General features: G+C 68.1%; 1 protein-coding gene across 1 annotated transcript in view; it reads right to left on the bottom strand.

The window, feature by feature from the left end:
• Window positions 1-5,049: 5,049 nt before the first annotated feature.
• The window catches only part of EXD3 (exonuclease 3'-5' domain containing 3), a 59,976-nt gene continuing 53,669 nt past the window's right edge, over window positions 5,050-11,356 (bottom strand). Inside the window, exons 19-21 of the mRNA XM_028497360.1 lie at window positions 7,579-7,672; window positions 5,841-5,879; window positions 5,050-5,557 (exon numbers count right to left, since the gene is read on the bottom strand). Of these exons, the coding sequence (XP_028353161.1) occupies window positions 5,244-5,557; window positions 5,841-5,879; window positions 7,579-7,672 (447 nt within the window). The 3' untranslated portion in view covers window positions 5,050-5,243. The remainder of the gene's footprint in view (window positions 5,558-5,840; window positions 5,880-7,578; window positions 7,673-11,356) is intronic.

Raw genomic sequence — 11,356 nt, 5'->3', positions numbered from 1 at the left:
CGCCGCCGCTGGGCGCCCCGGGCAAGGGGGGCCAGAGGCCGCCGCCGCGGGACCCCCGCCACATCCAGCCGCGCCCGGCGGGCGGGCGACGGGGGCGGGCGCTGCGCTCGCGGGGCCGGCCGGGCCGGGGCGGCGGCGCCGCGCGCTCCCGGTCCTTGCTCGCTCCGGCTGCGGCTCCCACGCGGCCCCCACGCGCCTCCCCACGCGCCGCTGCACTCGCCCGCCCGCCCGCCGCGCCTGGGCGACTTTTACCTCCTTTATATTTGCATAACAATAGGGCGCCCGTGACGCGCGCGCCGGCGGCCCGCCGATTGGGCGGCGACCGCGTTGGGGCGGGCCCGGGGCGGGGCGTGTCGGGGGGGGTGTGCAGCGCGGCAGGGGGCGCTGGTCGCCGGCCGCACGGGGGCCGGGAGCCAGGTGGCCGTGGGGCGGGGGGGAGGGAGTCGCGTCTCTACCGTCGTCCCGCCCACTCTCCCTCCGGCCACCCGGGGAATTCCAAGCTCCTTGTGAGGACAGACCAGGCCCGGCCCAGGGCCGAGCGCGACCCCGACCCCGAGGGGACCCGAGGGCAGCCTCCCCTGGGTGGGTCTTCGCGGGCATTTCAGACTCGGGGAGCCTGGGTAGAGACCCCCGGGTCTCGCTCTGCTCTCCTGGAGCGCTGGCCACGGACCCTCAGCGTTCGCAGCACCCCGGGCGCTCGCGGTGACAAGACCCGCCAAGCCCGGCCCGCGGGACGCATTTCCACGAGGCTGACACCCCCACGAAGAGCTCGGGCGTGTGACCTCAGCCACTCGGGGCCCTCCCGCTCGAGGACGGCTCCCCTGGCGGCCCGGGTCACCCCGAGTTTGCTCCCTAACTTGACTGGCGTATGAGGAGCCAGGCCCTGAGGCTTCGGCCCTGCCCGGAGAAGCAGCGGGTCTGTGGGTGCGGAGGCCCGGGGCTGGGGGCCGTTTGGAAGTGGGGCTCCTCAGTGGGGGCCTGCCGCGCTCTCCTGGGCCACCCCCATCAGCACGAACGGGACCGGTAAGGCCTGGCCAGGTGAGCAGCCCCAGGGAAGGGGCCGATGCTGCTCTGAAAGAGAACTCTGAAATGACTCATGTAAACCCATCTTTTATTGACACTCTAACACTGCGGCCCCATTTCCTCGATAGGATTTAACAGTCTAGAGCTCTGCTGTGCTCGTTGGAAATGAAGAAGGAATGAATCTCGGAGCAGTAGGCCTGGGGCAGGCACTGAAATTCTTTCAGAGGCTGCTGGGAATTCCCGGGGAGGCAGCTCAGGGCCCCAGCTGGGGAGACCACCCCGTTAGGCCTTGCTTGGGGACGAGCTCGGTGGGTGTCCGCCCCAGGCCTCGAGACTCACGTGGGTGAGCCCTCACCTTGCTCCGTGACCTGGGAGGAGTTGCAGCCAAACCGAAGGAAACACTGGGCAAGACCTCAGGCCTGACCCTGGCTGACTCCCTTGGGGTCCTTCCAGTGGCCAGGCAGGGCCGCCCGAACCCCTTGCTTAGGTCTTCCTGAGGCTGGTGGTCCAGCTGTCTGCTCAGACCTGCCCCCCGCCTCCCCCGCCCCCAGGAGCTCTCCACTATGCAGGTGGGTAAGCCCGGGGCTGTGCTTGGTGTGGCCGTGGGTGTGACTGGGGTGCTGCTGCTACTGGGAGCCCCCCCTCTGCCCCGCTCATCCTGTGGGGACGTGTCCCTGGGCGCAGTAAGGGGGCCTGGATTAGTGGCTGCTGAACTGACCACCTTGCGGGTGGGGTCCCTGACCACCTCCCCAGCACCAGAGTCAAGGCATGGCTCAGAGGGGGGCCCAGCCGAGGCTGTCCTGGGCTCTGTGCACCCAGGCCCACGTTCACCTCTGGGCAGGGACCCTTGGAGTGGGGAGCTGTGACCCTGGGCAAGGCCATGAGCTGTTGGGCAACCCGCCCCTCCCTGGAGCAGCATGGAGGGCAGGGAGCTCTGAGGACACGTCTGGGGCAGGACCTCCTTCCGGTCACGTTTGTGGTTTTTGTGTATCTGCCAGGGCCTGGCTGTGCCCAGGGCCGTCCCCAGAAGGTGGCAGGTTCACAGAGAAGCCCCAGCCCAGGTGGGCTGAGGCCCCCTGGCCTGGAGAAGAGCATCTGGAGACCCCGCTGGGTCCGGGAGCAGAGCCTGGGAGAAAAGTCCCATTGACACCCCTGGCGGGCGTCAGACAAAGGGCCCCTGTGAGCTCAGTGTGGGAACGCGAGGCCGCCACCTCGAGCCATGAAATCGTCGGCTCGGTGCCCCTGGCAGGGACGGTGTGGCTGGAGTGGCCACAGGAGCTTAGCCTGAGGTCGCTGCCCGCCCCACCCTTGCTTCGGAGCATGGGTCAGACAGGTATAGCCCCGGCTACCACCTGAGCCTCCCCCTCAACGCGCTGCTCATTTGCGGGGCTGGGTGGCGGCCACCTTGTTCACGGGGGGCCGATGGAAGGCCCGCGGCTCCTGCCCCACCGTGGCTGAGGGTAATTCTGCTTGGGGTCGCTCTGGTCCACACCCCATGTGCCAGGAGCTGCCCTGTTCAAGGACAGGACAGGGAGAGGAACGTGGGGCACAGGCTCCAGGAAGCACTTGCTCATGTTTGCTGAAGGACACGTCCAAAAGGAGGACGTTTGTTCCAAATGCCTTGCGGGGGGAGGGGGGACGGGGGGAGGAGGCTCATCCCTGCCAGACCCAGTCCTGGGGCTCAGAGAAGCCCCCTCCCATGTGCGTGGCATTCCTTGGTGATGTGGTCACTTCCACAAACAGGCAAGGGGTTCACTAGCCCTGAAGGAGAAGCCCTCAACCTGGATCTGGGGGGCAGACCCAAGCCTGACTACAAGGCTGGAGCCCTGTCCTCCTGGGAGCTGGCCCGGGGTGCCACCCTGGAAGGCTGTGGTGGGGCGGAGTCCAAGGCTGGAAAGGGCTCCCGGCTCCCTCTGGGGACCCCCTTCCTTTAGAGGCTCAGAGCAGTGGGTGGTGGGACACACCCAGGGACCCAGGCTGGGAAGGTCTGGGAGCGGCGGCCGGGAGAGGACAGTGTGGAAGGGGCGACGGCCAGAGCTGGGCCAAGGCCCGTGGCCACCTTAAAGCGCTCGGCAGGGGTGGGAGGGTGAGCGGGCAGGCGGGCAGTGGGGGCGGGGCTTCCAGCTAATTCATTAAAATGTGTCGGGGAGCGTGGGAAAGAGGAGAGTGTTTCTTCCCAGCAGCCCAGACACCTGGTAGAAGGGCCGAGAGGATAGAGATCAAATAACAAACACTGAGCCCCGGGCCAGCGGCGGCCCGAGCAGAGGAAGGACGCCCGGGGCAGGAACTGCCGCAGACAATCGCTGCTGCAGCGGCAGGCCTGGCACCGGGGCCACAGCCCACCCTGTCGGCCTGGCGTCTGACCCCTAGCCCACAAAGGGGCCTGAAGCGGTCACGGGGCAAGGAAGGCACTTCCCGATGGGCCAGGACCAGGGTGGGGGCTGGGGCCTAGGACGGGGTCCCCGGACAGACGCAGCCAGTCTGGGCAGCAGCGGCGGGGGGAGGCGGGAAGCCCAGCTGGACGGGGCGGGCGTGGCGTGAGGACCAGGTCCCGGTCAGCTGGCCCCTCCCCTCCCTAGAGGGCTGCGCAGGGGAAGGGCAGTGGAGCTGGGGCCGGACCTGCCTGGCGGGCCTGGAAGGACTCGGGCCTCGTCTCCCTGAGCCTGTGGTCCTGGCCTCTCCCTGGCTCCGGCCTCTGTCTGTCCAGGGCCGGCTGTGACACCAGGGCCTCGGGTCACAGAAGAGTCTCCAGGATGCAGCTGGGCTGGGGAGCGGGGCCGGCACCCCCGGCTGCTTCCTCTTAACCCTACGGGGGGAAGGAGTGTGGACGGGGCTGCCGTCCCAGGACAGGACGTGCGGCCGGAGGTCCCGCTCTTGGAAGCAGCACCCCAGCCGCAGAGGGTCCCCGCCCCGGTGGGGGCCCGCTCACCCTGGCACCCCTGCCCGCCCCTTCGGCTCCATGGCCTCAGGGTGGAGGAAGGCTGCGGTGGCAGAGCTGGCCCTCGCACGCAGCCCACGTCCCTGGGCTGGCCTTCCTCTCTCCATCTGTGGGGCGACGCCCTGGCCCAGCAGGCCCCTGGGTTGTTGGGGAGCTGAGTGGGTCAGTGCCGGGCACCCGGGGCGGGGGGGGGCTGCACCCTGGGGGGCTCAGAGGCATTGGCCACCCTCGTGTGGTCAGGAACAGAGGGACGGGGCAGAGGCCGGCATGGCACCGCCCGTGCCCCGCGGGCCTGCAGATGTGCCCCGCCCTGGGAGAGGCGGCACCCTCCCCGGCCCCCAGGCCCCGCCACTCCGAGTCTTCCGCCTGGCTCCTCAGCAAATCTGAGCTGGTTTCCGCCCCGGGGCAGGAAGGACAGGAAAGGGATGTGAGCCGGGGTGGGTGCGCATTCCTGGGGGTGAGCCAGGAGGAGGCAGGCGAGGGCAAGACGGGTCTGTGCCCAGGTCCTCTGCTCGCAGGAGCCCCGACCCGGCTCCACCGCCCGGCCCTGTGGGCCCTCTGGGTGTTGGCACTGGCTCTGAGCCTTAGTTTCCCTTGGGGGGGGAGCAGCTACTTCCTGCCGGTGGGAGGACGGAGGCTCAAACGCACATGTGCTCAGGGCCCTCCAACACAGTGCCGATTGCTGGTCTCTCTCACGCGAGGAGGCCGCCCAACCCTGAACCTGCGTGATGGGAAGAGCCCTGTGGGGACATGGCCCAGCTGGGGCCTGTTCCCTAGGAAGGCCCCCAGGACCCCCATCCACGCTCACTGGAGTCTGAAGTGCCAGGAGGGTCTCGAGGGCGGCCCGGCTGGGTCCTGGGCCCGCTGCGGGGACTGAGTGGTGTAGGGGCCGGCACGTACCGCCACAGCAAATGGGTGGACCACGCAGCACATGGGGCCCAGCCACCCGTCCTGCACCCCTCCTGCCCCGCTGAGTGCCAGCAGACTTGGGGAGGCCCCCCGGGGCGGCCCTCGGGCCTTTGCCCAGGCCGTTTCCTCCTCCAGGCATGCCTCCCGAATGCCTACTTGCTGAGCGCTGGGCAGTTCTTGGCTCAGGGTCCAAGCCTCCTGACCACGAGGAAAGCTCCATCTTCCCGGGACGGCTGCGAGGGGCTGAGCGCGCTCGGGGGTATGGGGTGAAACGGTAACCAGCAGAACCACCACCCGTGCAGCTTTCCCACTTTATTGCCGGCTGCCTGGGCCCCCAGGGGTGGCGCAGGCCATGGGGCCATGGGCCCCGTCCTCAGGAGGGGCTGCCGGTCGGGCTGGGGGCTCGGCTCGGCTCGCGGGAGCCGGGGACACCTTCCAGAACCTCTCGGAAGTTCTCGGCGACTCGGCCCAGGTGGGAGCCCTCCCAGAAGACTTTGCCGCAGCCCGTGCAGCAGTAGAAATGCCGCAGCCCCGGCCTCCGCAGCACGCCTGCCGGGACCCCCGACAGCTGCAGTCGGGTGCCGTTGCCCAGTGTGGCCGGCACGCGGCTCTGCAGGTCCTCCTCCTCCAGCCAGCGGCAAGAGGGGTCATAGGTGCAGCCCCCAGGGGCCTCCTCTGGGGCTGAGCCTGGACAGGCGGAGCAGCCACGCTGAGCCCCCGCCCTTAGGCTTGCGGCCCCCACCCCACTCTCTCCGGGGGCCCCTCCTTCCGTTTCCCTAGCCAGCCCACCCCCTGCCTCTCCTACCCAGGGACCTCTGGGTCACAGGTGACTGACCCCTCTCTCTTCCCAGCCCTCCCTGACACTGCCCCCCACACCCCAGGACACAGGGACCGTCCCCTCTGCCCCATCCTGGGGTGGGTCCAGATGCCAGGGCCCCTTGTGTCCTTGGTGGGTGGTCCCAGGGCTCACCTGTCTCCCATTCATCTTCGATTTCGGCGGCCTCGTCACCTGTCAATCAAGGATGTCAGGGTCTGTTCTGAGGGTAGACTGGCAGCCCCAGCGCCCACAGGGCACCTTGAAGTGCCCAGCCTTTCCCCCACCCCCAGCAGAGAGGGCAAAGGGTAGGGGGCCAAGAAGCTTTGGCGCCAGCCCAGTCCCCTCCCATGGGAACTCACACCTTGGGAGGTTCTTGGGGCTCAAAGGTCCCTGGGAACCATGTTCTGGGCGTAAGATCGGCCGATTAGGGCACTTGGGGGCCTGAGAACCGGCGGGCAGGGTGGGGCGGGGGCGGCCCATCGGTGGCGATGAGCAGATAAGCCCACTGCCAAGGAGGGAGTTTCGCAACCAGCCAGCACCAGGTCGGTGGGCGGGCAGGGGCCCAAGGGACCGCTGGAGCTCAGGGTGTGGGAGAGACCCTGGGAGGCGGCTTCCTCCTGACCCTGCGAGAGGGCCCCACCGCACAGAGGGCACGGTGTGACGGCCAGGCCGGCAGCAGCCAAGGGGCCAGTGCGGGACGGAGGCGGTGACGGCCGAGGAGCCCTGGCCAGCAGGTGGGAGAAGCGTCCCCCAGGCCCGTTGACCCTCGTAATTTGCTTGGCAAACATTTCTTTGCAGATGGTTCCAGATTAACTGCAGCCAGATCTGAATGGATGAGGTGCCCACCCCAGCCCTGCTGCCCCCGTGGAGCCCAGCGAGGCCGTGACCTCCGTCTGGCCTCCCTGCTTCGCCACAGCCTGTCTGGCCCCAGCCCTTACCTGCCAGCTCATGAGGGCGCTGGCCAGGACAAGTGTGAGCCTCCAGGTGGGGTGTCGGGGGCTCGGCGGGGCTGGAGCCGGGGGGGGCCCCTGTGGGGGGCACTGCTCGTGCCCTGCCCCTCCCCCCAGCCTCCAGCACGTCCTGGCCATGCTGTGGAGAGCTGAGAGCTGCACAGGGCCGGACACAGGCCGTCATGACAGCTCAACCACTACGTGGGTGGCCCCAAATCTCCAAGGGAGGCGGGAAGGACAGCGAGAAGACAGCACCTTGGAGGAGCACCAGCTGTGCAGAGGCACCCCGGCCTCAGGCTCACCCCTTCGGCTGCCCCAAGATGCCCTCTGTAGCCACCCCATCCCGCCCTCCACGGAGGGAAACTGAGGCCAGGCCCCTGAATAGGACCTGCCCTGGTGGGGGCGGACAGCGGGGCTCGCCCTCCTTCCTGTGCACCCAGGCTCACCTACATTCAGACCGCTACGTGGCGAGACCAGCGATGCCAGTGTACGCAGGTGAACGTGTGCGCTCTGCCCGTGTGTGTTCATCTGTGTGCGCACGTGACCGTGTGCACGGGCATGTGTGAGAGCGCATGTGCCAGTGAGCGTGTGTGTGTCTTCAGGTGCGAGATACGCGTATGCGTCCGTGTGTGGGTGCGCTCCACGTATGGGGCAGGGTAATTCAGCAGGGCCCACTGCAGAGAAAGCGGGGGACACTGTCCCGGGGGCCCTGAGTGCTGGAGCTTCCCGGTCTCCTGGACCAGTGGCCTGCACACCACACTGAGGGAAGCAGAGGCTGCGGCCCTCGTCCCGACCCTGAACACTGTCTATCCACCCCCACACCCCCACCCTGGCACCGGCGCCTCCCTGGCCGTCCCTGGAGGTTAGCCCTGGGAGCACCCAGCAGCTGGCCCACTGCCCACAGACTCCACGGAGCCCTCTCCTGAGCGAGGCACACTCACCTGTACCGCTAGGGCCTTCTGGGTGGCCGCTGAGCCACACAAGCTGCTTCATTACATCCTTGGAGACCTTCAGGTACTGGTGACAGTTGCAAGCCTAGGGACGGAGGAGGTGCTGAGTCTGCGGAGGTGTTCTCCCTCCCTCCAGCCCCAGCCCTGTGTTCCTTGCAGCTCTGGGTCTGCCCAGGGGGTTTCACAGAGACGCATGACACCCCCCTTCCTCTTCTTGCAAGACTATGGGGCGCACCACCTCCTGGGAGCCCTCCCTGACTGCATGGGCTCCAAGTGGGCCCTGGGCAGCCTCTTCTAATTCCTAAGATGCTAGAGGTCTCTGCCATCACCCAGCTGTCCTCCCCAAATCCAGAGCCAAGCCTGGGCCCCCTGGGATGGCTCAACATTGGTGGGGGACACAGACCCAGCATCAAAGGGTCAGGGTGGGCGGCCCTAGAGCTGCTCTGACCCCTCAGTCCATTTTGGGGCATGCCAGGGCCATTTCAGTGTCCACGCTTCTTAATGACGCCTGCTGCCTGCCCTGCGCCAGGGGCTGGCATGGTCTGGCGGCTACTGGGCACCGAGTGTGTGAGGGGCAGAGGAGCAAAGCCATTTCCGCTTCCACGCAGAGTCCGGGTCGAGGACACGTAGCGGGCTCAGCCTCACCGACCTTACTGTCCCCGAGGGTGGGGGTGGGGCTTGTGGAGCCCATCCTGCCCTCGCAATGTGGCCACCCTAGGGCTGCTCCATGACAACCACTGCCTGGCGGGGTGTTAGGTCTGGACATAGGATTCCCAGAGCGAGGCAAGGAGATGGGGTGGGGGGTCCGGGCGCCCGCTGAAACCCAGCTCCCAGGCGGGTACATGCAGGTATCCTGTCACAGGAGGGGGGGTGAGCCTGTCCACGGGGAGGAGGGGCCGTGATGGGTGCTCAAGCGACGGCTCCGGGCCCCCTCCTCACCTGGTGAGCCCTGTCAGTGCCCCGGACGACAGAGCGCCTGGGGTGGGTAGTAGGCGGTGGCCACGGGCTCCTGGAGCCACGGGCTTGGGGCGGGGAGAGGGCTCCTGCCCTGCCCCCCCACACCCTCTTCCCACGGCCTTTCATCACGGAGCCTGCTTTACCTGTGGCCTCGCTGCTTGGCCTCCAGCATCACAGCCCGCAGTGGCGGCGGGATGGGGGGGGCAGGCGCCAGAGGGCAGGGGCCACCTCTGCTGGGAGGCTGGGGGGCAGGGCTCATCCTCACGCAGGACCCTCCCCTGGGCCTCTCTGGGTGCCTCCCCCCACTGACCCCCGGGCCAGACTCTGGGCTGGCCTCTGGCACAGGGAGACCGCTGTGGGCTTTGCCCTCCTGGTTGCAGGTCCAGGGGCTCTTGGGGCAGGAGTGAGGGCAGAGCCCCGGCTGCAGGTCAGGCCTGTGGTCACTCCAGGTCCAGCTGGGGAAGAAGCTGAGAAAAGGCGGGCCATCTAGCCTCCGGCCGCTGCCCTGGGCTGCCTGCCACAGAGGCCCAGGCTCTCCCTGTCCAGGCCACCCGAGGGGACGGCACCCGCAGGTGTGGGAGGGCCGGCTCAGCGGGAGGAGGGTGGGGTGGGTCCTCTGCAAGGGGTCCACCAGCCTTCCCAGGACCAGCGGTGTGCACGCCTGGGCGGGGCCGCCAGCTCACGCTGAGTCACTGCGCGCAGACAAACGCCCGGTGCTGTTGTCCGCAAGGGCCGGCCCCACCCTCGGGAAGCACCGGTGCTAGTTTTCCCACGGCCCCGCTGCCCACTGTCGGGTCTTGCTGTCACCCTGGCCCCCACCCCCACTCCCGGCTGGAAAAGCCGGTTCTGGGCTACCTGCCCACCCCCTGTCCTGTGGTCCCCATCTGTAGGAGGGCCTGGCACCCAGGGCCTCCCTGTCCGTCTCCTGTCCACCTCACGGCCCAGCAACCCTTGCCTGACCACCTGCTGTGGGTGGCTGCGGCCCTGCCCTTGTGGGGCTCGGAGCTGAGCGCACACCCATCATCCTCCCCACGCAAAGGGGGACGGAGCCTCTGACCTCCCATTGTGGAGAAGGGGCCTCCGAGGGGCTGAGTAGCTTGCTCACGGTCACACTTTGGCTGGCCAGGACCCCACACCCGGCAGGGTCCTTACCCCGCCAGCCCCCAGCCGAGGGGATGCGTGCAGGTGGTGTCTGAGCCAGGTCCACTTCCTGCAGGGGGTGTGCAGACCCCACCCCGGATGCCAGCAGATCTGGGCAGACGCCAGTGGGGGGCCGTGGGCGCCCTGGACGGGTGGACAGTGTGGTCCTGTTGGTCCCGCCCAGTCTCCTTGCCCCCATCCAGCCTGGGAGCCTGGGGGCAGGGCGGGCCTCCACCCCCAGAGCCTGGCTGGGTGGGAGGGGCCAGGTGAGTCGGGCAGGAGGGGCTGGTAAGGTTCCTGGCTCCCCTGTCCCAGGGGTCCACCTGCATGCCTGGTTGCCACAGCTTCCAAGGGTGCTTGGGGCCAACGTCCACCGTGACGCCCAACCCCAGGGCTTGAGGCTGCCTCTCGGGCTGGGCTGCCAGCCGGGACTGGCCCAGGGGACTGGTGGTGGCCCGGGACCCAAAGCCAGGCGGGCCAGGCATGGTGGTCCGCCCTCTACGGCCTGTTCCCTCCCCCCAGGCCCAAGGAGGGCAGGAAAGGCCACTTCCCTGGGAGGCGCCCCCAGCCCTTCGCTGGGCTTGGCGGGCGTGCGAGCTGGCACCCTCCGTTCCTCTTAAGACTGGGACTTGGGGAGGGGAAGCTGGAGGGCTGAGGGGTCGGTTCCCAGGTGCTGGGAGCCACGCCCATGAGCAGGCCAGCTCTCAGCTCTGAGCCCGGAAACCCACCCCGACCCATCACTGCCCCCGGGGAGTGACTGCCACTAGCGCAGCCAGAGCTGAGCGGGGGCGAGGTCACGGGGTCTGTCCTGAACTGTGTGTCCCCAGGCATGTCTGCTCCCAACAGCCGTGGACGCACACTTGCCGTGGTGTCTGCTGTGCCACCAGGTAGTGGACAGCTGGTGCACCGGTGTCGGGAGTGGGGAGAGGGCTGTCACAGGCAGGCCGGACTGGGCCACAGAGTGCGGTGGGAGGGGCCTTGCACACGCTCCTGCCCAGAGCCCACCAGCCCCACCTAGGGCTGAGAGCAGCGCCGTGCGAACTGCTTACAAACACCCTTGGACCCCCATCAGCCCCGGGCCTCCCCAAGTGGGGGGCTGAGGGGGGCGCGGTGGGAGATGGGCCACACCGGGGGCTGCCAGGGCACAGGGCGTGAGAGAGGACCAGTGGTCCCTAGGGGACAGGGCGGCAGGAAGTGGCCTTTCCAGGCTGGGAGCCTAGTGGAGGGACCCAATTCTGAGGAGGACCTGGGCAAGGCTCCCTGCCCAGCCAGCAGCCGGCCTGACCATGCTCCATGCTAGGCCAGCCGCTCTCCCTGCCCTCAGGCCCACCACCCAGTGGGATGTGAGGTACGGTCAGTCTGGAACCCAGGCCCCAGGAGACCCCACAGGCAGGGAGGAAGGGGGCTTGGGCTGAGAAGCTGTGACACGCTCTAGAGTAGTGGCCATTTCTTGCTCATTTAGAGCAAATTTACAGCAAAGCATAAAAGAGCAGAAGAAAATAAACATCATCCCCGTACGACCACTGGGCGAGAAAAGCCAGCATGGGGTGGCGGGGTCTCCGGCACCTTCCCGTACACACCTACACTCGGCAAGTGTCTCCTACTCGTGCCAGAGGAGCTGCAGGGCACCAGTGTCAGTTCCCAGGGCCCTATGGCCCATTTGGTCCCTGCC

This window comes from Physeter macrocephalus, chromosome 13 (genome assembly GCF_002837175.3).
Source record: "Physeter macrocephalus isolate SW-GA chromosome 13, ASM283717v5, whole genome shotgun sequence".
NCBI classification, from domain to species: domain Eukaryota; kingdom Metazoa; phylum Chordata; class Mammalia; order Artiodactyla; family Physeteridae; genus Physeter; species Physeter macrocephalus.
This window is presented reverse-complemented; position numbering and strand designations above follow the sequence as displayed.